General features: G+C 49.9%; 6 protein-coding genes across 6 annotated transcripts; 4 read left to right on the forward strand and 2 right to left on the reverse strand.

Annotated features, from left to right (window-relative positions):
- Nucleotides 1-4,452: 4,452 nt before the first annotated feature.
- Nucleotides 4,453-7,541, forward strand: B0J16DRAFT_355848 (uncharacterized protein; the record flags this gene model as incomplete). Its single annotated transcript, XM_046129436.1, has 4 exons — nt 4,453-4,747; nt 4,827-5,933; nt 6,666-7,340; nt 7,396-7,541. 4 exons carry the CDS (start codon nt 4,453-4,455, stop codon nt 7,539-7,541), a joined length of 2,223 nt encoding a protein of 740 aa, XP_045983131.1.
- Nucleotides 7,542-8,386: 845 nt separating this feature from the next.
- B0J16DRAFT_320275 (uncharacterized protein) lies at nt 8,387-11,096 on the forward strand (the record flags this gene model as incomplete). The annotated part of the gene is made up of 4 exons (XM_046125559.1): nt 8,387-8,432; nt 8,528-8,544; nt 8,588-8,666; nt 8,923-11,096. The coding sequence occupies 4 exons, from the start codon at nt 8,387-8,389 to the stop codon at nt 11,094-11,096; spliced, it is 2,316 nt and encodes a 771-aa protein (XP_045983132.1).
- A 1,520-nt stretch (nt 11,097-12,616) lies between these two features.
- B0J16DRAFT_341814 (uncharacterized protein) lies at nt 12,617-13,154 on the reverse strand. The gene is made up of 2 exons (XM_046127856.1): nt 13,038-13,154; nt 12,617-12,952 (listed from the first exon to the last, which is right to left on the reverse strand). Exons 1-2 carry the CDS (start codon nt 13,119-13,121, stop codon nt 12,698-12,700), a joined length of 339 nt encoding a protein of 112 aa, XP_045983133.1. The 5' UTR covers nt 13,122-13,154; the 3' UTR covers nt 12,617-12,697.
- A 2,860-nt stretch (nt 13,155-16,014) lies between these two features.
- Nucleotides 16,015-17,566, forward strand: B0J16DRAFT_355849 (kinase-like domain-containing protein; the record flags this gene model as incomplete). Its single annotated transcript, XM_046129437.1, has 3 exons — nt 16,015-16,026; nt 16,216-17,315; nt 17,383-17,566. 3 exons carry the CDS (start codon nt 16,015-16,017, stop codon nt 17,564-17,566), a joined length of 1,296 nt encoding a protein of 431 aa, XP_045983134.1.
- Nucleotides 17,567-19,677: 2,111 nt separating this feature from the next.
- B0J16DRAFT_268043 (Endonuclease/exonuclease/phosphatase) lies at nt 19,678-21,286 on the forward strand (the record flags this gene model as incomplete). Its single annotated transcript, XM_046123470.1, has 2 exons — nt 19,678-19,823; nt 19,981-21,286. 2 exons carry the CDS (start codon nt 19,678-19,680, stop codon nt 21,284-21,286), a joined length of 1,452 nt encoding a protein of 483 aa, XP_045983135.1.
- A 366-nt stretch (nt 21,287-21,652) lies between these two features.
- On the reverse strand, nt 21,653-23,473 carry B0J16DRAFT_134041 (kinase-like domain-containing protein). Its single transcript, XM_046121782.1, has 3 exons — nt 23,104-23,473; nt 22,403-23,054; nt 21,653-22,346 (listed from the first exon to the last, which is right to left on the reverse strand). Exons 1-3 carry the CDS (start codon nt 23,300-23,302, stop codon nt 22,019-22,021), a joined length of 1,179 nt encoding a protein of 392 aa, XP_045983136.1. The 5' UTR covers nt 23,303-23,473; the 3' UTR covers nt 21,653-22,018.
- Nucleotides 23,474-25,489: the final 2,016 nt, after the last annotated feature.

Raw genomic sequence — 25,489 nt, forward strand, 5'->3', positions numbered from 1 at the left:
ATCCTGGCTTGGGGGCTTGCTCATCCTCATCATCAGTTTCAATCGCTCTGTGTTCCCTGAATTGGCCCTCATCATAGTGGATTTAGCAATTAACTGCCACTCGTAATTTGCGTCATTATACTGTGTACCTGCTCGGTTAATGTGATTGCTGCCCGGGCAGTTACGGATATCCGTAGTTCCCCAGCAATTATTAGAAGTCACTTCCAAATCCCAGATGGCACCTGCCCGCCAGGCCCAAGCCAAGTCAGGGTTCTCGTGTCTCCTTGCCTGGTATGACTAAAGCCACAGAGACGTTGGCGCATGGAGCTGGGGCAGTATATCTTGCAGGGCCGCGCTGCCTTAAACTTCTTGTTATTGTTCTCTTAAACACCTTGTCCCAGCTGGAACGCTCTGGCCATTTCTGAAATTGTCTGTACCGGATTTCTTCATACAGTACTGTACAAACACACCCACTTTTACATTATATCCATTGCTGCATATACACATACCTACAGTGCCTTGGCAGTTGCAGGTGTCGCTATTATCAGAGTCCGGTACGTGATCTCGAGGGACATGCGCAGAACTCTCAAGCAAACCACAAACAATTCTTGAGCTAACAAGGAGTTATGTGCAACAGCAATCAATCTGCATATCGTTCTTCGCATCCACGCAGCCTGTCATATCAACCCGACTTCCTGGCACCGCGCCATATCTTGCTTTAACCTCCAAAGTCTGACAGGGATCCGCTCTTTCGGAACCAGCACGTGGAAAGGCGTTACCAACAAAGATTATTCTAATTTATTGTGTGCCACTTGCGCGAAGCTTTGCAGCCTCCGGTTAGAACATTTTAACCACCATTGTTCAGGTACGTGAACTGGTGATTGCGTCCCTCCTCCGTTCGTGGTGAGCAGGAAAATCTCAGGTTGCGGTTATCTTCCGTCTTTAGGCCCAAACCGTTTTTTTTCCACCCTCACGAAATTGAGACCCGCAGAGGATCGCTAGTATCATATGGATGCTAGCAGCTACTGCGCCTCTAAGGAGACAGCCATGTCACCCGTCTACTTTGCTGCGTTTTTAATAATGTAACAAGAGACGATAAATCGTTTATTTAAAACTCTTTATCACCCTCGTACTAACTTCTACCATCAGAATCACTTGACAACCAACCGTCTTCTCTTGTCATCCTAGTTCATAATCTGAACCAGTCAACAACAATTATTAGCGCGTTACTTGCGACATCAGTCAGCCAAGTAAGTCATTTCTTGTACACAGGCTTTCCTTGCAATTTCACGCAAAATTCGAGACCTGCATCCCCAAACAAGTGTTGGGTTGGCGGGATATCTTCTGAAGCACTGAGTCCTGCTGTTACAGACTCAAGAATCACGCCACATTTGATTCTACGCGACAACGAATATCCCTGTAGCGCAGGCGACGTGCGTTGATCTTGCTAGCCTATCTCTCACTTGCGCCCAAGACAAGTTGCTAACGTTGACGGCTGGCAGAAATCTCGACGTATTCCTCATGACTATCAACATGTCTGCAAATCGCCAGGTTTCAGGCGGGTTCAAACAGGAGCCCGGATTGCACCCTGTAAGTACAGTCTTTAATATTTATGTTATCCTTTTGCGCTATGTGAAGACTGGTCATACCAAAATGCTTGAACAAACAAGCACAGACACGCCCAAAATTTCCCAGCACAAACATCATTGTCAAACGCGTCGCGGCTATGAACGCGTTTGGCGTACCCTGGTAACACCAGCCTCAAGTGAAGGCTGTCTGTATCGCTAGAAGGTCCCGGGAATACCAGTTTCGACATATCCGCGCATATGCCTGTCGCAAGCTTGACCAGCTCAGGAGTCCGAAGGTGGACGAGGCAGGTGTCTTCTGCTGTTTCACCATGACCGGGGAGCCCGCAGGGAACAGGGAACAGGGGAGAGGGGTGGCCGGGTCGACCCTACACAGATGCTTAGGCCAAAACCCCGAAAATTGAACAGATGAGGACCAAGGGCGGGCCGTTGCAGTACACTCTATTCGGTATCGGTCGATATCCACGGCCAGCGGCATCGTATACACTAGCCACACTGTCTTGGGAGAACCACAAACGCCGACAAGGCCACGAAGAATGCCAAACGGGACTGCGCAGATACGGTTACAACAACCTCCCGCAGCCGTTGGAGAGCATAAAGTTTTGGTTTTCCAGGTACCACAGAAAACGCCACCTAGGGCAAAGGTCGACGCACATCCACTCAACGGACGCGAGGCTGGCGAAGGAAATGCAAGTGTCAGGCTGCCAACGATGTCCACCACACCAAACAGCCCAAATCTCGTCAATGACGCGCCGCGGCTGCGCGGACCAGCAGCCGGTGGATGATGCCTGAGAAAGGCGCCGAGGAGAACGCTTAACTCAGCTGAGGAACGTCTTATTCCTCTAAGGACAATATACGCGACCAAGGGCATCTGAACAGCGAAAGCTTGGCAAACCCTGACCGCACTATCCTTGGTGGATATTGACTGTATCGGTGGCGCTGACTCCCTTAGTGGGGCACTGGGCTGCAGATGCTGGTCTGCCCCTCTGATTCAGAGTCCCGGGCGTGGCTCGTTGGAGAATACGGATGAGTTATCAAATGTCGAGAAAACAACTGAAGGGGTGATGCGAATGAGGTTACTGGACACCGCCTCAGCTATACTGCCTCCGCTATACTCTGTGGCACTTTTTCCCGAACATGATAGAAGTGGTGAACCTCGAGTGAGGGAACCGACACAAGCAAGCAGCCGTCCTAGAGCAAGCAGGATTCTACATCTGGAAGACGTCGAGCACGCGCGAGATCTCACGCGTCGACATACGGTACACTGCAGGTACCTAGAGCCGGACGGGACTCTGTACACCATCGTTCACGCACTCAGTGACCGTTGTGTGTCAGTCGAGTTAAAGCTCAAGTGCCCATTTTGGGGGCGGGCCAGCGCGAGCCAGGGACCTTACTTTGGGATAAGCCCATGGGAGACAACGGTTGAGAAGCGTTACCCACACCGCCTGTGGCCAAAATAGGATCACCAGGTGAAAGCCAATCCCGGCGTATACCTGGCCCGTTGACTAGCCCCGGCTCTGGTGTTCCCTATTGGGCAGCTGCTCCTTTCTGGGCGCCTTGGTGAGGCGACCATTGGCCACTTAATCAAACCCAGCCGACCCCTGTCACGTTTCTTCCATGCGTTGTCCTCCCCGGAGACATCTGCTTGGCTTCCCGACACACGCTACGCAACAGTACCTCGACTTGCGGGTACCGTCATTCCCTACCCTCACACTTACACTCACACTCAGCCTGTTGTCACCCCTCTGTCCCCTTTTTTCTGATTGACGGATGGGTCGAGGTTTTGGCCGGGTGGATGCATGGGTGCAGTGTTCTTTTCTGGTTCTTGAAGCTGGCCTTGAGCTTCCGCACCCACGCCACCCCACTTGGTCCGTCGGCCTTTCATTCAGTCTCGTCTCTGTTCAAACTATTCACACCCCACCCATTACCCATTGGTCCTGATCCTGCTGGCAGGTTTTGCTTGCTGTTGGGCTTGCGCGTTTGCAGGAGAGAGTTCCTCATGTTAGGCACTTTCTGCAATGGTAGCTAGCGAACGCTCATCTCTGGGATATTTGACTATGTCAATGTCACCGCTCTTGTCTTCATCTCAGAATGATTTATGCTCTTTGGACTTCTGCGACATGGATATCGTCACGGACTTGCGCACTTGCACCACTCTCCTAATATCCATGCCCATTTCCCACAAACCCCCTCCCTCACTCTACAGCATTTCGCTCTAGTTGAACCCTGGTCGCGCCCGCTCAACTGCCAGACAAGCCTCGTACTCCTGGTTCCCATCCGCTGGTTCGAGCACCTACCTGGTCTGCCATCCCGTCTACCAGCTCATTACCCATGGCCCAATTGTCCATTTTCTGTTATCCACTTCAAATCATACCTTGTTCTCATCCCCATACTGCAATCTTGGTTCAAATACCCGCTCCCCTGCCCCTTCGTTCCCCCCCGTCGCCCCCCCTCCAGCACACCCTTCCCTCGATCGATCTTGTCTTCTGGCGCTGCAAAGGCCTGCTGCTTTCTCGTCGTTATTCCTAGCACACGAGGTTCCAACCTTCGAAACGGAGACGTTCTGGAGTGACTGATTACTCTCCTCTCTCGCCAACCATATCTGGTCAAGCGGTATAGCCACCCCCTTGCTCCCTTCCCCCCATGTTTTTCGCTGTAGTCCGCGAGAACCGGGTTGCTTTATCATCATTACCACTCCGAGCCTAGCCCGCCTCACCCGTGCAATCCCAGTCCTCACCAGGGGACATCCACTTAAACCAGCTCCCCAGACCTGGGTACTGGCAAGGGGAAAATAAAACACCAACGCGTCCTTGACTTTAGACTATTTTCCTTTCTTTGGCCGTGCCTGACAGCTTCATCTTTTAAACGTCACGTCCATGTCTGACTAATGGGTCTTCTCTCTATGCAGCATCACTCACAGCACCAGCAACAGGGTCATCCACCTTCCCAACATCTACAACACTCGCGACCCCCGAGTGTCGTTCACCAGCAACATCACGCGCAGCCTCATCCTCCGCCGCAGCAGCAACACCAACACCAAAGCGCGTACTCGTCGACGCACTCGCTCCCTCAAGGTTACCAAGCCAGCGCACAAGCGCCTAGCAATCAGGACAACCTCAACTATTACAACCACCCGAGTCCTTACAGCACACCTGGTGCCACAAGCGGATACACATCCGCAGGTAAGTCTCTTTTGCTTGCCTATGCTTCTGGGTGACAAGAAGTTTCTCGCGATTCCAGAACTAACATTGCGCGATCCAGACACCTCAGACATGATGGCCGCAGCACAAATGCCGAGACCCCCTTACCCCCCAATGTCCTACCATACGCCTCAATCCAACTCTCCAGCCTCAGTCGCATCTCCCTCTCAACATGACCAGCACAGAAGCATTTACGGCCAACCACCCTCGCAGCATCTGCAACAGTCCATGTACTATCAACCCCAGAATCAGTACCAGGCAATGCCTCCTCAAGCTACCGCATCGCCGTATGCGCAACACGCGCCCCACCCTCAACAGTCAATGACATCTCAGCCGGCCATGATGATGTCTCAAACCGCACCTCAAAACCAGATGACCCAGCATGCTGCACAACATGCGCATGCGGGGATGACGGGTAGCCCTCGACCAAAGATTGAGCCTCAAGTGCCTCTCCAGCTCCAGAAGCCACAGTCCTCCCCTATGCAACAAGCCCACCACCCTCAAAATGGGGGGCAACTGCAGAGTCCCGGAAACACCACACCCGGTGTTAACCCCAGCGCAGCACCAGGACCTATCCCCGCCACAACCCCCCTGGTAGTTCGACAAGATGGTAATGGTGTCCAGTGGATAGCTTTCGAGTATTCAAGGGACAGAGTCAAGATGGAATATACCATTCGCTGCGACGTCGAGTCTGTCAACATTGATGAGCTATCTCCCGAATTCAAGCAAGAGAACTGTGTCTACCCCCGAGCATGCTGCCCCAAGGATCAGTATCGCGGCAACCGCTTGATGTACGAGACAGACTGTAATCGTGTTGGCTGGGCATTGGCCGAGCTGAACATTCCCCTCCGAGGCAAGCGAGGCCTTATCCAGCGAGCAGTAGACAGCTGGCGTAATAGCAACCAGGACCCTCGCCTTCGCAGTCGACGAGTTCGTCGCATGGCAAAGATGAACCAGCGGAAGCAAGTTCAAGCTTCTCCGCATCCCGGCGCGGCACACATGCCAGGCCCTAGCGGACCATCAGGGATGCCTGGCGGCCCAGGACCCATGGGACCTAGTCCAGCCTCCATGGGCAAGCCTGCCCTCGGCAGCATGGGTCAACCAATGCACCATCACCAACCAGGAGCTCACCCCGACGGAACAGGACAAGGTGGACAGGATGAAGTTGGTATGTTTCATCAGATGTGATTGAATTAACGAGAACCGTCACGTCTGCATTCGCATGACTCTTTGGTCTTTGCTTTCCCACCTGCCCCAATTATTCACTGCCCAGCTCACCTCACCACACCGCACAAACTGCCCTGCTTGACCAAACGTTGTGTTGATTAGTTGATACCAAACGCCTCTTGTTTTCCTTGTTATCTTACAAAAATTACTCCTTTTGCGGCAACTGTGTATTTATCATGCCTTTGTCGTTTCTGTTATTTCGGTTTGCGATTCGAATATCTGGGGACCGGATCTGTCATCTCCTTTCTTTGCCTATTACTTCTTGTCTCAGACGACATAGGCAGTCGTCACTTATATTTATACAGCATGCCACAGTGGCTTTCGAGGGGTTATGAGGAACTCTCTGTTTTGTTGATTGACACAGTTCTGTACATTACCATAAAGTCGCGCCTGCACAGTTGCTGTTGCTACTGTTAGTTGTTTTATTTGCTGCTGGGTTTCCGCGACTCTTAGACGAGTTCAATTTGCCTCTTGGCTTTAAAAGTTGCATTTGTTTGCTTTGGTTGAATTGCCCAGAAGCTTCATCCCTTTGTTGTCTCGCTTTGGTACCTAAAGCTGGACACCTTGAGTTTGGTCGTGTTTTGCTCACCTTATTTCCCACCCGTCTGGTCATCTTCATAATCACTCAGCTCGAAATCAAGTAAGGAGATTAGCTAACTCAGGTTGTGAATAGGCGATGGCAACTCGTACGAACACCATCACCACCAGGCTCCTACGGCTCAAAACCCTTCAAGTAACGACGACGTGAGACCGGCCCATGTATTCACCGGATACAACAATCAGCCCTACCCCACTAGTGCGCCGATGTCTCATATGGCTCCTCATTCTGGAGGCGCTGTTCCAGCTAAGCGCCACAGCCGAGCTAATGCTGATGAGCCTGACGATCTTTTCCCTGATATTCCGGAAGCCAAGAAGCGAAAGTTTATCCTTGTCGAGGATAATGTACGTGGATCTCGCCTCCGGGTGAGGGTAACCCTCGAGGGAGTCGATACCAATGAGATCCCTGATAGCTTCCGCAAGGGTGCCAGTGTCTTTCCTCGCAGCTATTTCCCGCGGGAAATGCAAAGTCCTCCTCCTAGCGCGACTGGATCGCGCTTCTTCGGCGATGACCAAGACGATGATGGTATCGAGGAAACCGAGGGCCGTGAGTCCAGCCGCCGTGGCGCCAACAAATCTGGCAAGGAGATGGTCAAGGTTCCCATGGGCGAGTCCACAGGCGAAATTGCCATTCCCCGAATGAGGAAATCGACCCGTGGCAAGGAGGTACGCCTCAACGATCTGGGCTATCGTATGGCCTGGCTCCAAAGCCGAGTCTTTGCAGGTCGAACTGTGTTCCTGCAGCGAGCATGTGAGTTGCTGACTGTACCACCCTTCCTGATGACTTCGAAACTGACAGTGCATAGTGGATTGCTACCGCAACAAAACGCGAGCCGCCATTGAGAGTGTTATGCAAGACGTCAAGACTGTTGCTCCTCACTACGAGACTCGCGTCGGCAAAAGACGCTGGAATGAGCGCATGCGACGTGGAGAGAAGAAGGATGATGAGTAGATTTGACCAGATTTCTGTTGAACTCTTGTGTCCAACAAAAGAAACCGAAACATTATTCATTTTGTTTTTGTTCAACCTGCACCATCTGCACCATCAACATTAGGGATTGGTTCTCATTGTTTTGATATTCAACGATACCATTCTGCGACAGGATCCTATGGCGGCACCCTCTCTTATTTTATTGCCCCGATATTGGTCCTTTCTGCCTCGCATGCAACACCGTCATTTACTCATCCGAGTTTGTTTTTCAGTTTACGTCGGTCATCTCCTCGCAGGCTGCTAGTTCTTGGTGTGTCACGGCTTACGACCTCCAGTGCATCAGGGGCGCTGTATATTAATGTTGGCATGGAAGCGTTCTGATTGTCACCGAAGTTCCGGACATACATACGACTTCCTGTGGATAGTGACGTCTTAACGACGACCTATAGAGGTAGCCCTTCAGCGATAGCTGATTTCTTCAGATGGGATAATCACATATGGGAACGTAAAGAGTGAAATGGGGAAACGGTCTGTTTTCTAATTTTATATTTTTATTTTATTTTGGTATCTGTCAAATGCCATTGAGTGGCTATTTCTTGCGGCGATACAGTGTACTTATTGTTGATAGAAATTACTGGTATTGCGCTTACATGATAACTGTATTTTGTGATCAAAGCAAAGTGTGAATTGACGGCTTTTCTGAAAAAATCTTCAACAGTCAGGCTCTGCAATATTGCTTGGATCAACATCTTTCTTAGTCCAATGCTTAAGCTTTGGCAACAAGACCAACGGACCATACCGTGTATTGCATTTGTGCGAATAAATCAAGTCTATGTACTAAAAATGGTGTTCAATATGCAATAACCATGCCCAACACCTCGCATGCTCCCGGTTTGATATTTGTCTACCTTGGTACGTAGCAAATGCATCTCTAATGTACGCCATAATCAACAACAATAAGCTTCAATAGAAGCTTTTCCAAGCTTTGTTAATCCGATCGTGACAAGCTACCCCTGGCGCCGTTGTGAGTGGCTGAAATTTAGCCACACAACTGCTCACCTGTTCAGCTGGAAGCTGGGCAGAAGTATTATGTACATATGTATCCGTACATGGTAGCAGACACGAATGTCATTGGAATGCAGCCAGGTATTTTTAGTGCAAGGTCATTTGAGACCCTGGTCTATCTCCTTTTAAGGAAAGCCTGCTGGTAGCTCAATTCATTCATTGGAATACTGGCGGTTGCAAGGCACACAGCCCGGTTAAGGCAGCCTGCGAGGCCTTGTGGTTGATCAACCAAGGTACCTTGCCTTTCTTTCACTCCTGCCACTTTCTCAGCCGCAGGGAATTTGATGTCAAGAATTCTTCCTCCCTTCTCAACTTCGACATAGGTCAACTACAACAGCTCGCCGCAACCCCGAGGGGCTGTTTATCGCTGAAATCATGACACAAACTTCTTATTATGGTGGTAGCCATCACCCGCCACCCCTATTCGTTGCTGAGCTTGACAGCCAGCCGGGGCGTCCTAGCGATGCTCCATCCCATCACGGACCTGATGGAGCACCTATATTCGAGATGTCGGGCGAGCCAGTGCTTGCGCAACAGACCCAGAGTCAAACTTCCGACAAAAATCACTCTGATGTATCGTCGTCACCTCTACAAAGCCCTGGCATAACCACTGCCACATCTCTGAGGGAGAGCCAGGACAAACCAAGCAAGAACTCTTCCACGACGTCTCCATCCGCCATGGCCAACCCTTGGGCCTACTTTGGACCAGAAGCACCAGAAAACACATTCAAAGAAGTGCAGACCGAAGATCGTCTGTCAGAGCCTGTGTACAAACCCTATCCTGGTGATAGCGGAACAAACCCACCAGAGGTCCCTCAGAGCACACGTCCACCTTTCGGAAATTCAACTCCAGACCTCAAGAGTGACGACATTGTCTTCTATCCTGCACCGCTCAAACTTGCCCATCGCCCTGCCAAACCGGCGTCTCCCCCAACTTTTAAGCCGTATGCTCCTCCAGAGTCGCAGGATATATCGAGTTTACTGCCCAAGCCTCTGAGTAGACCTGACAGAACCAGTTCGCAATCTCCAACAACTCCGAGTTCATACCAGCCGTACAGACCACAATCGCCCCAGTCTCCTCCTCCTGCTGTTCCATCATCCAATACTTGTCCTGCTACTACACTTCCTCAGGATGCTCCTCCAGCGTCACCTCCAGTTGTCCCCCAACAGAAGCCCGTGGGCTCACCTTCTCAGCACATCCAATCTATACCACCTCCAGTTCCAGAGGCCAATATACCGCCACAGCCGCAACCGTATTATGGTATTCCCAATGCTGCTGCGGTACAGCAACTTCCATCATCTGCATCTACATACCTTCCTTCTCCTATGACTCCTTCGGCCCAGCCAGCCTCAACAATTGCGCCCTCACCAGCAACTCCTGCACCCAGTGTTCCCTTCAGTCAACTACAATATGCTACTCACGTGGCTGTTCCAGGCCACGCGCAGACATCCATTGCTGGCGCCGACTCAACTTCACCGGCAACCTCAAATAACATTGGATTGCCATTTGCCCAGCCGCAATACGCCGCTCCAGTTCAGACTCATAACTATGTACCGAACCAGTCATCTACGACCCTAGTTACCTCGCCCGCAATTGCCTCACAAGTCACGGCACCGATAACTTCCAATCCGGCATACAACTCATCTCAATCATCTCCAGCTCAACCCAGTTATAATATTCCACAACCGACATACGCGCCAGCTCCAGCAGGTTCAACACCAGGCGGCGCCAATCCCTCTATGCCTCATTCACATGCTCCTTACCAACAAGTCGCCCATACAGGCACCACAACTCATCATTCACATGCTCAACAGCCAAGTGCGGAACCATATAGCATGCCGGCACCAACGCAAGTCCCTCAATCGCCGCCCCCTCCATATGCGCCCCAAGACACGATGCCTGGAATTGTAGCACAAACTTCAGTATCAAGCAATCACACTGTATATCAGCCCTCTCCTGTCACCACTTACCCCCCTCAACCTCAATACCCTCCTCAGCTAGCCTACGTCCCGACAATGAGTCCTCCTTTGCCGGGCCAGCCAGCACATAGTCTCCAGCCCCCAGCACTTCCTCCACGACCTTCGTCTTCGCAAGGCTTCACACCGGTGTCTGGGTTTGGTGCTGGCCCGGCTGGGTATAACCCATCTTACTATCCACCACCACCCCAGACTTACTTCTCGCCTCCCCCAGCTCTGCCAGCGCGGCCTGGTCTTGGAAAATTGACTGGCGGCGGAGGAAAGATATTTGGCAGCAGCTCTGCTGACAAGTGGCTGAGGAAGACAGGGCAAGTATTGGAAAGCACACTGGCACCATATTTACAAGGACAGTCAGGACCGTATCGACCAGGCGCACACGTTCCGCAAGGGCAACAAGGGCAACCGATGCAGTCATTCCCAGGGCCCTACCCACCCCATGCCCAGCATTTCCATGCACCTCACTTAGCACCTCAGTTCAGAGGCGCGCCGGAATCCGGACCACCACAACATGGACCAGGCGCACCGGGTCATTAATAGGTGTCAAATTGACTTCATCATCTCCGATTCATTTAGCTTCTAAGATATGCGATATCGAATATAGTTACAATGAACAACTGGAAGCTAGGCCTATATCTTTGCTATTCTTAGCCCTCGATAGCAGTTCAAAGTACCATGTGGCAATTTCGTCAAGATTATTCTATCGAGCGTCTTCCATATACTCTTTGCTAAATCCTTGACACCTTGATTGCAAAATAGAAAGCATTATCTACGCTATTAACGATTGGATATGTTGTATGCAGCACGCTTTGATTTCATAGGGTGAGCATACGTTGGACGAATTAGCATGTTGCCAGCTAGTCGTTGGCCTGCCGGGCTCAACTTCCGATCTGATTAGGTAACCGCGTCTCGTTATAAGACCTCTGCCCTTGATTCTTTCAGGCCGAGTTGGAAGGCTTTTGGCGGTCAGTCAAACGGTGTTGGTCTAGATGAAGCCTCATAAGGCAAATGCCAAGCCTGAACATAGGTATCATGATGGAGTTGACATCATGATTAGATGACAGGCATTACATCATGAACCAGGGAAGCGTTATGTTTTCAAAGACGTGCTCAGTTGGTCTACTCGATATTATATCCAGATGGCTGTTTCTTATGGTTACCCGCCATTTGATGTATGTGGTCAAAAATTGATTCCGACTTCATATGACGGTGAAGAGAGTCCTGTGTTCGAGACCTTGAAGACCCTTAATCAACCCATTATGATAGCTAGCTGGATCTGGTTAGATATTTGCCAGGTCTTTGTTGGCGTTGCTGGACTCAATACCAGGATACACATTATTAACTCGATATATATATATATATATTTATATTTATACAAACGTGCGGTTTTAATCATGCGCGACGCTTCATGATTTCATGATTGACGTCCTCGAGTAAGGTGCCGTAGATGGCGGTAAGGTTAGTAGAAGTTATGTGCCTGAAACTTGCCCAGCTTTGGTTGACCTAACTTTGAAGCCAGTCAGCTGGGTGCTAGTAATTAACTAGGTAAGATAGTAGTTGATACGGCTACTGGCGGGGTTGAGCTAGCTAGAATGATCTTGCAGAGACCGCTTAGACCCGAGTTCGTGTTCCTAGGCGTCCATGAAGGGTTTCAAGTCACAATCATATGGAACCGGGCGTGCGCGTGAACAAGTAGATAAAACAAATGCTGAAGATGCTGAAGATGCGAAGCCAGTCACAAGAGTACTGCATACTGAACATCCATACCTTAGTAGGTACAATAGGTAGGTAAGGTAAGGTAGACAAGTAGGCATCCATTGCCTAGAGGGGTATGTTTTTGGTTAACTCATTAAGTGTGCTACGGATACTGTAGCTATTTTCATCCCACAGACAGTCAGCTATTGCTGCAAGCCATCACGGATCCTGGCATCTCAATGTGACATTTCGCTGGCGTATTACAGTAGTCTACTTGTCACCTGATGGATGACGGATGGGCGTAAAAAGTACGGTGCAAATTACAATAGGCAGAGTACAACGGTTGGGGGCAGATGAGACAGGTTACACAGAGTTGCTCATTAATTGGCCTTTGAGACTGGTCCTGCTACAATCAGCCGAGCCATTTACAGCAATGACTGGTATCATTGGGCGCGAACTCTAGATGCAGTCATTGTAATTTTAGCATAAGTCACTGCATACGTACCTATGAAGGTTAAACAAGCATTGGGCGCTATCATCAGCTTCCCTGACCTTGTCCCCCAGGCACCCTCAAAGCAGGGAACCTTGGAAGTTGATGGACCGCTACCTAAGCAATGGATATGCATATGCGTGTATAGATCACCGTACAAAAAGGAAGCATTGATTGAGTGCTGGGGTGTTAAGAAACCAACAAGTCGGTGAGTTTCCCCCCTCTTCTCCCTTTCTCCCTCTTTTCTTTTAACTAGACTAGTACAGTGTGGAACTGACATGGATAATCAAAAGAAAGAGAAAAAAAAAAGCTCGGCTCCGAAATTTAGCGGCGGATTGTATCCAGGGGAGGTAGGACATGAATGAGACAGAAACCATAGCGCTGTACCTTACTGTACAATATATCACCACATGCAGATGGAACCATACGTACACATGCTCGGCTATGAATAGCTTAATTAAAAAAACAAAACGCGTTCGTTCGTTAGCTGATGTGCCTTAAAGATTCGTATTCTTTCTACGGATATGTTCTAGACATCCATTCGAGTGTCCTTCCTCCTCGGGTACGCTAACGTTCAACCCCATCTGTGACTAGCTGAGCCGCTAGAAGAATTCTTGGACTTCGACGGAGATGCCGTTCGCTCTTCAAATGAATCGAACTTCCTGGATCGATCGCTTTGTCCCGAGAGGGTTCATGGTGGAAAACATGCCATAGGTTGGTGGTTGCATTGAAAACCAACGCACAGGAACGAATTCATGAGGAAATGACGAGTTTGACACTCCGCTTACTCACCATCATTCCCGAATACTGTAATACTGTAGGTACTTGATTAAGAGGGCGAGGCCCGGGTTATCCCCTTTCCATCTTACCGCCCAGAACCAGTTACAGCTCGCTTGTTCGCTTGCACCCCTCACTTCACCGGGGAGGCTGAGCCGGCGCTGAACAATTCGTCGTTTTACCTAGGTATCAGGCTTTGGAGGCAGACAAATGAGGCCTGTTGGAATAAGCAAACAGGCCGGAACGCGCAGACAACAAGATTGGGTAGGTTCCTGCTGCCTAGTAATCGCCGAGGAGTGTAGCCGCAAATCCCATCAACTTTGAACATATAGCCAGCATATCCGTATCCTATTTATTTATGTAGGTGTTCAACCATCTGGTAGCAATTGGTAGACCTGATCTGGACCCAAACCAAGGTCACAATCCCCCTACCGTCCTGCGTAGGCCCATTTGCCCAGGCTTGACAGCCGAGGGAGAGTCTTTCAACCTCGGAATGTCCGTAAGTCGAAGCGGTATGTGGCCAGCACTTGCGGTGGTAGATACATGAAAAGACATATAACGTCGGGCCGCAGAATGATCGACAGACCATTTTCCCTCGATCGTCATTACAAGGGCGGTCTTGACATCGATGGGCGGTGGTCCAGGTCATGGCCTGCAGCAACCATCCATGAATTGGGTGTCAGAATGATTTGTACAAAAGAGCTACTCAGACTGCTCAAACAGAACCGGCGACCAGTTACAATAGTGTAGATTCAAGAGTCAGCCGGATCGACACCGAGGTTAATGTTTGTTGGGAGCTGTTCAAGGCTAGAGATCTAGGTCGTTGCTGAGTACTGTACATCAGTGATCAAAAGAGGACAAGTACCGAGATCGTGCAAGCAACAAACCAGAGAAAACAGCTTAACTGATTCATCATGAAACATCCCAGACATCCTATTCGAAGCTGTATCGGGTATTGCCTGGAACACTCGATTATGCACCCGATTCTGCTTTTACTCTAAGCTCTTGGCCTTGTTTGTAAATTCGTCTCACCTCCACTGTCTTGCCCATGCTGCCAATTGTTGCCTCATCCCCCACTTTGGGCCGCATTCAGATTCTAATTCGGTTCCCTGGCATCAGGGTGTTGGAAAAGTTAACCGCCAATAGACACAAGCGACAGAATAATTCCATCACTTTATTCCATCTAGAAACAGCCTTTGGGTTGCCAGTTTCCGTCATCGTCGAGCTTCGAGGACAGCTTTTCTGATAGCCACTAGCCTAGACAGTGACGGGGAGTGATCCAGTGAACGATGGATGTGTTGGGGCCGCCTGGAAAGTCCATCCATCCTGGATCCAAACCATTGGATTCATGAGGTGCGAAAGCAGGTAGATGCGCTGTGCGCTTATTCAGTAGGCGCCCAGTCCCCTGGAGACGGACCACTAAGTGGTACTATCCTGGTGGAAAGCAGCTAAGACAGTGGTCCAAGGGCGCGCCAGGTCCCATGTCGCGGGCGCCTTTTTCTTCTTCTTAGGGGGTTTCTTTTTCTTCTTTTTTTTTTACTAGCCCAAGTTCACCTTACCACTGCACCCGCCCTTTAAACAAACTCCTTCCATTATTGTACCCCTACTCAAAAGCTAGAATCAATCACCTCAGGTCAGGTATCGCTCTCCCCATTCTCCACTTTTCTCACTCACTTGCTCCTTCCTACCCGCCCCCTTGGCTTCCAGTTCCCTTTTCTCCTCTCGGCCTGCCATTTTCTCACATTCCCTTCTTCCACCCCACGACACTCTTCCCCCGTCCTCCTCCTAGCATCTGACTGTCTTGCACTCACTGCCATCTCGACGACGACCTCACGAGTCTACGTCTACTACACTTGCTGAGCCTCTTCTCCTTTCCTCAGCCTCGAATCGAATAACCACGTGCCATCACCAAAACTACCTCGTTCTCGAGGACCTTGACCGAGTTTTCTAACTCTCCCGCCGATTCCTCCTAGCCAACGCTCTTGTAGCTATCGAAAGCTCAACTCTGCACGCGTTTTGACCGCCTCCAAACCTTCGAGTTCTCCTTGCAGGTATGTACCAACTCAACTCGTTACATTTTGCCTCAGTGCATATTTCGGTCTTTCGCGATGCGGTCTTCTCTTTCTCTCTGTCGTTCTCTTTACTTCACCCGATTTTGGGTTGTCTTCGGGTGCTCCGACTCGTACCTACGCGGTTTTTTTATGCCAGTTCGAGGCTTATCGGGCAACTCTTACGTCGAGTTACGTCGGATTTGCCTGGTGGCGTTGCCCACCGCCCTTGTTAAGCCAAATTCTACCCCGACCCAATTTTGCCCCTCTCACCTTCCTTCATTGCCGCCATTTCTCTTCTCTTTTCATCCTTCTATCCATCCACTTTTTATCTGGATCCAGTGCTGACTTGCCTTATAGCCAACGTTGGCTCGCAGATCACCGCAAACTTTTTACAGGTTTCTAGCTTCCTTTCCTACGGAACGGAACATCACCAACTTTCATCATGACGACCATGGTACGCTTCCTACACGATTCTCGAGTCAAGTCTCAACACACAAGGGCTCCATAAACGGAGATGCCGTATTTTTGATGGGCACATCTTGTGTCTGAACGATAATCTACGTCGCCGTTTTGTTTTTGTCGTGCTGAGGCTTGAGTTCAGACAAAGGATTAACATGTAAACTTTGCTAATCATGACGAACAGGATCTTCGCGTTGGTAACAAGTACCGTATCGGTCGAAAGATCGGTTCAGGCTCTTTCGGTGACATCTACCTCGGTACCAACATAATCTCCGGCGAGGAAATCGCTATCAAGCTCGAGTCCGTCAAGGCCAAGCACCCTCAGCTGGAATACGAGGCCCGTGTCTACAAGTCTCTGGCCGGCGGCGTCGGCATTCCATTCGTTCGCTGGTTTGGCACTGAGTGTGACTATAATGCCATGGTCCTTGACCTTCTCGGTCCCAGTCTGGAGGATCTTTTCAATTTCTGTAACCGAAAGTTCTCCTTGAAGACTGTCCTTCTCTTGGCCGATCAGCTCATCTCGCGTATCGAGTACATTCATGCCAAGTCCTTCATTCACCGAGATATCAAGCCTGATAACTTCCTCATGGGTATCGGCAAACGTGGTAACCAAGTCAACGTTATCGATTTTGGTCTAGCCAAGAAGTACCGCGACCCCAAGACTCACTTTCATATCCCTTACAGAGAGAACAAGAACCTTACCGGTACTGCTCGTTACGCTTCTATCAACACTCATCTGGGTGTGGAGCAGTCTCGACGTGATGATATGGAGTCTCTCGGCTACGTTATGCTTTACTTCTGCCGAGGCTCTCTTCCCTGGCAAGGACTGAAGGCTGCTACCAAGAAGCAGAAGTACGACCGTATTATGGAGAAAAAGATGACCACCCCCACCGAGGTCCTTTGCCGTGGTTTCCCTAACGAGTTTGCCATTTACCTGAACTACACTCGATCCCTCCGCTTCGACGACAAGCCCGATTACAGCTATCTCCGCAAGATCTTCCGAGACCTCTTTGTGCGCGAGGGCTTCCAGTACGATTACGTCTTTGACTGGACCGTCTACAAGTACCAGAAGAATGCCCAGGCTATTGCTCAGGCTGCTGGCCAGGCCAACCCCGAGGACGATGAGAAGGCCCGTGCTAGCCGCACTAACGCCGCAACTGCCGGTCAGTCTGCTGCTAAGCCTAATGCTATTCCCAGCACTCGTCGTAAGATGCTCGAGCGAGGCTCTGGTGCTGGCGTCGACACTCCCGACACCAACCGTGCCATCGGTGGAAGCGACAGGATGTGAGTCATAAGTAAAGCCCATTTTTCTTGTTCTTTTGTAAGGAATTTTATTCCTTCATGCGTGTAGTGTGTTTTACCGCTGGATGAAGGGAGATTTGCTGACAACTATGGCTGACTCAGTGGACGATAAACAGGCTTCGCTCAGCTTCAAAGGGAGCGGGATATGCCTCGGGCAGCTATCGGCCGAAATGATTTCGAAACCGATCACTCCTCTCTTTTTTGGGATTCCTACTAGTGGCGACCGATACTGACGACACAAACCCAACATCGACATCCGGATGCAAGTTTATTTAGAAGCTGAGCGATCCTGCTGGCCATCACTCTGCTCATTGATCGCTGTCGATTGTTGGGGCGCGGTTCGATCACGCCTATTTCCTACACATTTGCTCTATCTTGTTCTTCGACGTATGTTCTGGGGAGGTTCACGACATTAATACATGGCTCGGGGAGCTCTTGTTGGTAAGAGTGTTATACAATGGATTGACCATAATGGTTTTTCTATGTGTAATCTCGCTGCCTTCAGGAGACTTTCCTGAACGGCATGTCCGGTACTCCTTCTGGCTAGGTGTACCGGACCTGTGGGTTCTCGGCTGCATTGCACGACAGTAGCCTCGCGCCTCGGAACGCCGGCTGTTGCCACTGATTATACAAAAACCGCCCCTGAGCTGAGTGAGGGTCGGTAGCACGCTATGACTCTGGATTCCGTCGATGCGGTAAAGCTTTGATCCTGCCCAACAGGCATTTCATTCATGTATTATTTTCTTTTGCTTTCGATTAATTCGCTTGGACGTTTGCTTTGGCCTTTTGAGTTTGGTCCCATCGAAAGGGTAGTCTTTGGGGAGGCGACAGGGGACGTCGTGAAGGGGCTGGGCTGTTCAACGAATTGTTCTTCATACCCGGGTGATGACGGAAGCGGGGGTCTGGAGGTGCAACTTGTGATGGCGGAGAAGTCTCTGGAGAAATGGCAGAAAGAATAGTGAGGTTTACCGGCTCGGGTCAAGGTCAGCTCCGGTCTTACACTCTTTCATTTCTGGTGATGGAAATCGGACAAGTGAACAACTAGGAATCAGGGGCCCGTACAATCATCTGGCTCAAGGTCACGAACCAAAGAGGAGCATTCTGCGACGTATTGGCAAGTACTACAACCCGTGGTTGGCGGTTAAGAGTCCTTGACGTTTCACCTACACGCATCAACCATTCATTCATTCCTTTCTTGGTCGCACCATAGTAGATAGTTCATAAATTGCGTCTGTTTTTTATTTGGCAATCAGTCTTTCCTCCCCTGACTACGTGTCTCGCTGTGCTGGTCAAGCTTAATTTGTTTCCCTACAGACGCCCATTTATTGCAACCTGGCTTATAATGGTTAGCCCAGCCACCTGTAGTACTCCTGAAAGGTAACTTCGCATTCGTCGCGTGAGCGCTGGGCTCGAGAGGCGGCTCGCAGGCAGCTTTGCTTTGCTTCGTCATCGAGTCTCGTAAAATGATACAACCCCATACGGGTGCATAGCGAACGATCATGGTAACGTACCAAGATGCAGGTCACATGAAGCTGCCTGGAGATCACGCGAGCCCATTTGGCGCGAATGTTATGCGGGGTCAAAGAGGCTTGGTCAGGGACATTAAGCATCTATTTGCGCATGTATGTAAAGATACGCTGTTGAGTTATTTGATGTGATGGTGCATGTTGGTCCAGTGATGCCCCTGCCAATCAATGACCGTTCGGGAACTTGTGCTTCCTGAAGATACCGGTTTGGCTTCACGTCTGGACTGGACAATTGTAAGAAAGGCCGAGGTTAAGTACGTTCCGAGGACACAGTTTTATCACAGTCTTGGTGTAGGTGTCCATGTTCAATATAACCCTCAGGTACTCAGCAATGATCGATCAATGATGATCGACGAAACCAAACATCAAACTCCACAATTTTTGGTTGCGTGCCAGATCCCGCCCCTCGATCCATCCCACCCATCCCATTTGAGCCAGGCACTGACTGTCATGCGCATGCATGTATGTACAACGTCGCGTTGTTAAGGTTGGGCTGCGCCAGCCTCGTGCCCCTTTAAGATTCCCATTTTAGCTTACAAGCGGGACTGGCTGAGCCCTTTACATAGTATTAATATTCTTGTTGTTCAAGAATCCAATAACTTTCAACTTTTGATGTGCTCGTTTTCTTCACTCGTTTGACGCTTGCCATTTGCCTAGGTTGGCTCAGTGGTCCCGTTGTCATGACGGCATCGACTTCAACTGCAACACCCACCTCGACAGCCACAGCCGCAACCGTAACCGCAACCGCAACCGCAACCACAGTTTCAAGAACATCAACGTCACAATTCGAGCCCTCTAACCTTTCCACCTCCACAACGATGGCACCTCCTTCTGCTGCTTCTGTTGACTTGCTATGCCTGACATTTAATTGCGCAAAAAACCTGCTCGATATCCCCGTCTTCAGCACCCACCTACAAACTGCTTTCCGACAAAATGCCACCGATTTACCACAGGTCGTTGTTCTGTAAGCCGCTAATCCTCTTGACCACGACGATGCAACAATCCCAATACCGATGCTGCCATGAACAGTCATAAGATGCGACATACGGCCGGCAGACACACACATAAAGCATCAAGTCATCTTGTAGGGAGCACGGTACTGATTCATATTCTGTTTGTAGCTCTTTGCAAGAGGTAGCACCCTTGGCCTATTCTTTTATCGGTGGTTGCTTTTTAAGTTCATACCTTTCACGATACGAACAAGCCGTCAACATCGCCGCCCAACATGTTCTCGATGACATATCAAGCCAGGAAAGTGATGGCATCACCACCACACCGACTGCACGCCCCGCAAAGCCATACACTCTTGTGCGAGGCAACAACGTCGGCTACACCGCCATCATGCTCTTCGCGCGCGATCCATCACGATTAAATGAAATTCAAGAGGCGGAAGTTGGGTTTGGAGCGGCAGAGATGGGAAACAAGGGAGCTGTCGGCTTGCGTATGCTTTACGAAGGCGATGGTGGCTCATCTGAGCTGACTTTTGTTGCCACGCATCTGGCGGCTATGGAGTGGAATTTGCCAAGACGGAATGCTAATTGGGCTGCTATCATGCGTGGAATGGCCTTTGGGAATCCAGAAGTGGTTGTGAATAGTTACAAGACCTCTGTTACCCCATCCCCAGCTTCAACACCATCTGCTGAGGACCAGCCCGAGCGTACGCGTCTTCTAGATGACGAGCACGACGAGCAACACTCACGCCTTCAGAAACAACTGCACAATATCTCCGTCTTTAAGCCTACATCACATCTCTTTGTCGCTGGCGATCTGAACTATCGCATTTCTACTACGTCTCCACCCCCTTCCGCTGCATTCCCAAGCCTTGATCCGGAGTCCGAGAACTACTACCCAGACTTCTTCCGCCTCGACCAGCTGACACGGGAGCGTAACGCCGGTCGGACGTTGCACGGTTTATCAGAGCACGAGGTACGATTTCCGCCAACGTACAAGTACAACGTGCTAGCTCAGAAGCCTGGCACTCAGGAGCCCGAGCTTGATGTACCGTGGAAGTTTGCGGCCCATCGCTATCCGGGATGGACAGACCGCGTACTGTTTCTCGATGTGCCGTCGTGGTTGAAGAAAGGAGATGGCCACAACCTTAAGCTCAACGTTCGCGCTTATGATTGTCTTCCTGTTTTACGCATGAGCGACCATCGTCCTGTCTTCTTCCGCGCCGATGTGCCCCTCATTGCCCCTAGCGAGATGGCCCCGCCATCGAATCTGGACCCCGATGCAACCAAAGACCCTCGTGCCCGACTCCCCGTAGAGATCGACCCAGAGGCCTGGGAGCGCCGCGCTGCTGCACGCCGTAAAGAGGTCATGGCTGGCTGGAGCATGTATCTCTGGAGCACAAAGCACGGCGCTTGCATCCTGACCACATTGCTCGCTTTGAGTGTCGGCGTATATTGGCTATATCGCTTATTCTAGTTCTAATTAGCCGCAACAGATAGTCGAAGAGAAAAGTCGCAATAGTCAAACGCACCTCGCGAGATCGGAAGTCGATGATTGGTTATATGTTTCACTTTTGATCTGAATGTCATGATGACCTAAATTCTGCTTCTTCCGTATCTCATACAATCAGCTTGTAGTCGACAGAAGCCGCCGTACACGTCAAAACATCTATCAAATATTCATACTCACGTTATACTAATCGACCTCGATGTTGGAGAATGACAAGGTGTAATCTAAAGATGAGCCCTATTACAAGTGTTGTAGCATAGCTTTCAACCTAACTATTGTTTCATAATGGTATAGGAGGAAGTGATACATTTTCAATTGGCTACAGGATACTGTTCGCATGAATGTTCATGTGACGCTGGTTCACGAGCTAATTCATCACTCGACCCTATGTAAGAATATATGAAAACCAAAAGATTTCAAACGAGAGTGAGACAACAGTGAGCGATCGATGGCTCCTGGTACCAAAACCGTAATCCGTGATTAAACGCCATTCTCCGGTCAATTTATCATAAGGGCTTTACAAATGAAGGCTTTGTACAATGCTGATAGAAAGCTAGGCTTGATTCGCTATTGATTCGTGGTTCGTAATTGCATGTTGCTCCTTCAGAGAGCACCGTCTGCTTGTAGACGTTCATATGGTGCCACTCGGAGTGACAGGGGTGGATTTTTATCCTGTTTCTAGTCGTACTCGTTTTGCCATCAGAAATCAGCAAAATACGGGTCGTACTTCTCCGCCATCTCCCGGCCGTATGGTTCGCGAGACCCGTCATCCTCAGGATATACGTCGAAACATTGCGCATCACCTGGATATCGTATCGGGGGCTGAATGGGACCCTTATGTCGGCGATTGAAGATGTCGTCCCAATCTGTGTCTTGAAAGAAGGGGTGGGACTTGACACGAGATGCGCCACCGCTGATATTACCGAGGCGTCGAGAACGATCAACGGTGCAGAGAGAACGTATCATATCTTTGGCTTCCTCTGACAGCGGAGGGTCTTGGGGAAAGACGACTGGCTTTTCAAGTATTCTGTCGATAAATAATCAGTCAAATGGCATAGTACGGTTTGCGATGACAGAACTAACTGTTTGTAGATCTCGATGGGATTCTGATGCCAAAATGGCGGGTAACCCGTTAAGAACTCGTATATCAATATACCCAGTGCCCACCAATCGACTGCACCGGTATGACCCTTGTTCTGAATCACTTCTGGGGCGAGGTACTCAGGCGTTCCGCACAATGTATATGTCTCAACTGGGCGGTTGTCTTCGCGGTAGCCAAGTCGCTTAGCAAAACCAAAATCAACTAGTTTGATGTGACCATCCTGATCCAGGAGTAGGTTCTCGGGCTTCAGGTCTCGGTAGGCAATGCCGCCTTGCTGCTCGTGCAAGTATTCGAGAACCAGAACAATTTCGGCGGCATAGAATCGAGCGACGGGTTCCTCGAAGCGACGCAACTTTCTAAGATATGTGAACAGCTCTCCGCCCGGGACGTAGTCGAGTAGCATGTAGAGTGAATCTTGATCGGAAAAGGAGGCAATCAGATTTGTGATAAAGGGGTGACCTGCGACATCGGCGAGGATAGCGCGTTCGTGGCGGACATGATCGACCTGTTTAAGACGGATAACCTCTGGTTTCCGGAGGATCTTGAGAGCGTAGACTTCGGGGTTGAGTTGGTGATCGAGGGGGATGTGTGCGGTCGCAGCGGGACGGACGAGGCAGACTCTTGCAAAGGTTCCTTAGGTAGAGGTCAGAGACGGGTTCTATTCAACAGAAAACGAACTTGCCTGTCCCTAGTGTTCGCACTCGTCTGAAGTCTCGGAGATTGTACTTGCGGGTCTGTGGTAACGGGCTTGGCGCGGGGGATGTCGATACGCCTGAGATATCTTGAGAGTGGGAGTGAGAGTTTGCGGAATGCGACGGCGTAGGTATGCCCGATGACGACGGCAAGCCAGCAGCATGTGAAGGCGCAACAGTAGCGGCCATGTCTTTTGAAGGGTGCGATGTGAAAGATAGTAATGTCAACGAGATGCGAAGCGAAGTCGGTATGAGTTGATTATTCGGTCGGGTACTAGGCGCAACCCATCACAACCCGAATCTACTAAGAAATTCGTGGTCGCTGATAAGACAGGAGGGGATGGTCCGATAATACGAGTGAAACACAGAGGTGTCGTCCTTCGTTCGTTATGCTCTTATCGCGCGGTCAATTGGGCCGTTCTAGAGCAAGTCTGGCTCGCTTCTCCTGATGATGCGGAGACGGTTAATAACGGGGTTGACGTGAGGCCCAAGATCCAGCTCAGTTGTCTCAAGAAACGGAAACGGCATAGATTAGGAACAATCAGCCGGTGAGACAAGATTGTTTGTGAGTCGGGCACCCGAGCAAAAAGGCTCAAGCCAGAGGAAGGCGAGGCGGATGGAAGGAAGGGGACGAAAAAATGGCGGAAGGTGGGTGATGCACGAATGTGATGATGTGGGATGAGTTAAGTTAAGGTACCTTAAGTTCATGGTTACAAGAAGAGACTAGAAAATAAAGGGCCTTGACGTTATGGTATGTGCCTTGCCTAGTTCTGGGGCTAGACTTGTCTGGTAAATAGTCCATGTAGCATGAGTGCCTATTCAGGATAAGACGAGGACGCCTTATGAAACGGTGAGCGACCGGGTTTGGTCTTGGACTTGACAGGAGAAGAAGGCGTGGCCATCGGATCCAATGCAATGGATGTCATATGGGCTTCGGTTGGCGGCCGAAGAAGAACCAACGACAGTGGAGGGCATGACAAGTAGAAAACGGGCCGTAAGCAAATCGAGGTAGGTTAGTAGTAACTTGTCCAATCATACGGAAATGCAGCGTCAACAAACAAAACACCAAGTACAATCTGTGAATGCATAGAGTCTTAGCCTCCCAAAATACCTAACCATCATCAGTCAGTACCTGTTCTATAGGTAGTACGGATACTCTGTACATAGATACTAAACTGTTAGAATGGACTAGGTAAGGACATAGGTACAGTACTAGGAGCTCATGCCGGGGTCTAAGCAAGGTTACTGTATGACGCAAACCTCATGCGGAAGGGATGGATGGATCATGGAAAGGGTACGTACGGAGTATCCGTATCTCTGGCCAAGTTCTCTTTCAAGCTCCATGATCGACAACTTGTAAGTGGTGGTAATCTGAGATGCATGACAGTGAGTACTACCTAACCTAGGCACCTAGGTACTCAGCTACCTAGGTACTGTAAGAAGCAGTTCGTTATCGCTATAATAGGTACATAGGCAGGTACCCGTCATTGTAATAAAATACCTACTGTTTTATGTGAATACAGTGGATCGATGCAATTATTGTATCAATCAACCTCACTCTGCCCCAGGTACAGAGACAACCTTAGTACCTACCTAGTACTGCAGAAAACATTTGCGTCATGTAGGTACAGTCTGCCACTGTACTAAGGGATCCAACTTATACCGGCTTCGACTCCCAACCTACCGGATTCTAGAACTAGATCCATGGCATATCGAATGTCACTGGAATAGGGACAGATATGCCAACCCCACGCTTTCGATCCCCCCATACCCTACCGTCCCATTCAACGATCGGGCGATGACTGGACCTTCTGCTTCTCCCGTGTTACTGTACCTACTATCTACTTGGCTACAGCGCTGCACATACGCCTGCGGCACTGCAGCCCAAGTGTGTCAAATCTCAGCCGCGGAAAATAACGGAGTAATAGCGGGCTGGATGTATCGGCAGTGTTGCCAAGAAAGGTATATTATCTTAAACCAGTAACTCATTTATGAATGACTCGAGTCCATGGTATCGGTTAGTCGTTGATCCATGGCGCAAAAATAACGGTGGCACTTTAAGTTCTTGTGCTGGTAGTTAAATGACGGTCGGTGGCTGTCTTGACCTTCTGTATCCGCGATGGTAGTGTTAAGTTAGCTGAGTAAACCGTTTCTGTAACGAGTCTTGAAAACCTAGTGGATTTAGACTTCGGAACTTGGTGATGGCTTCATCTACGCGATATCCACCCACTCTGCCATATTTGCTTCGCTTGTGGTCGCATCTTAATAAGAAGATTACAATTGATACCTACCAAAGAGAGCCCACATGGTCTCATTCTATCATCTGAATGATTGTTTCCGTGCCCGTCCGTGTTGACATACACCGCAGATTTGGCA

This window comes from Fusarium flagelliforme, assembly GCF_020744385.1.
Source record: "Fusarium flagelliforme strain FIESC 12 MPI-CAGE-AA-0113 chromosome Unknown B0J16scaffold_4, whole genome shotgun sequence".
In the NCBI taxonomy this organism is placed as follows: Eukaryota; Fungi; Ascomycota; class Sordariomycetes; order Hypocreales; family Nectriaceae; genus Fusarium; species Fusarium flagelliforme.

Coding starts and splice junctions, on each gene's coding strand:
- B0J16DRAFT_341814 (XM_046127856.1), bottom strand. CDS start 13,121: ATGGTTTCTGTCTCATTCATGTCCTACCTCCCCTGGATACAATCCGCC. Junction 12,953..13,037: donor GAGCTTTTTTTTTTCTCTTT/CTTTTGATTATC, acceptor GGGGAAACTCAC/CGACTTGTTGGTTTCTTAAC.
- B0J16DRAFT_134041 (XM_046121782.1), bottom strand. CDS start 23,302: ATGGCCGCTACTGTTGCGCCTTCACATGCTGCTGGCTTGCCGTCGTCA. Junction 23,055..23,103: donor AGTGCGAACACTAGGGACAG/GCAAGTTCGTTT, acceptor CCTCTACCTAAG/GAACCTTTGCAAGAGTCTGC. Junction 22,347..22,402: donor CCCATCGAGATCTACAAACA/GTTAGTTCTGTC, acceptor ATTTATCGACAG/AATACTTGAAAAGCCAGTCG.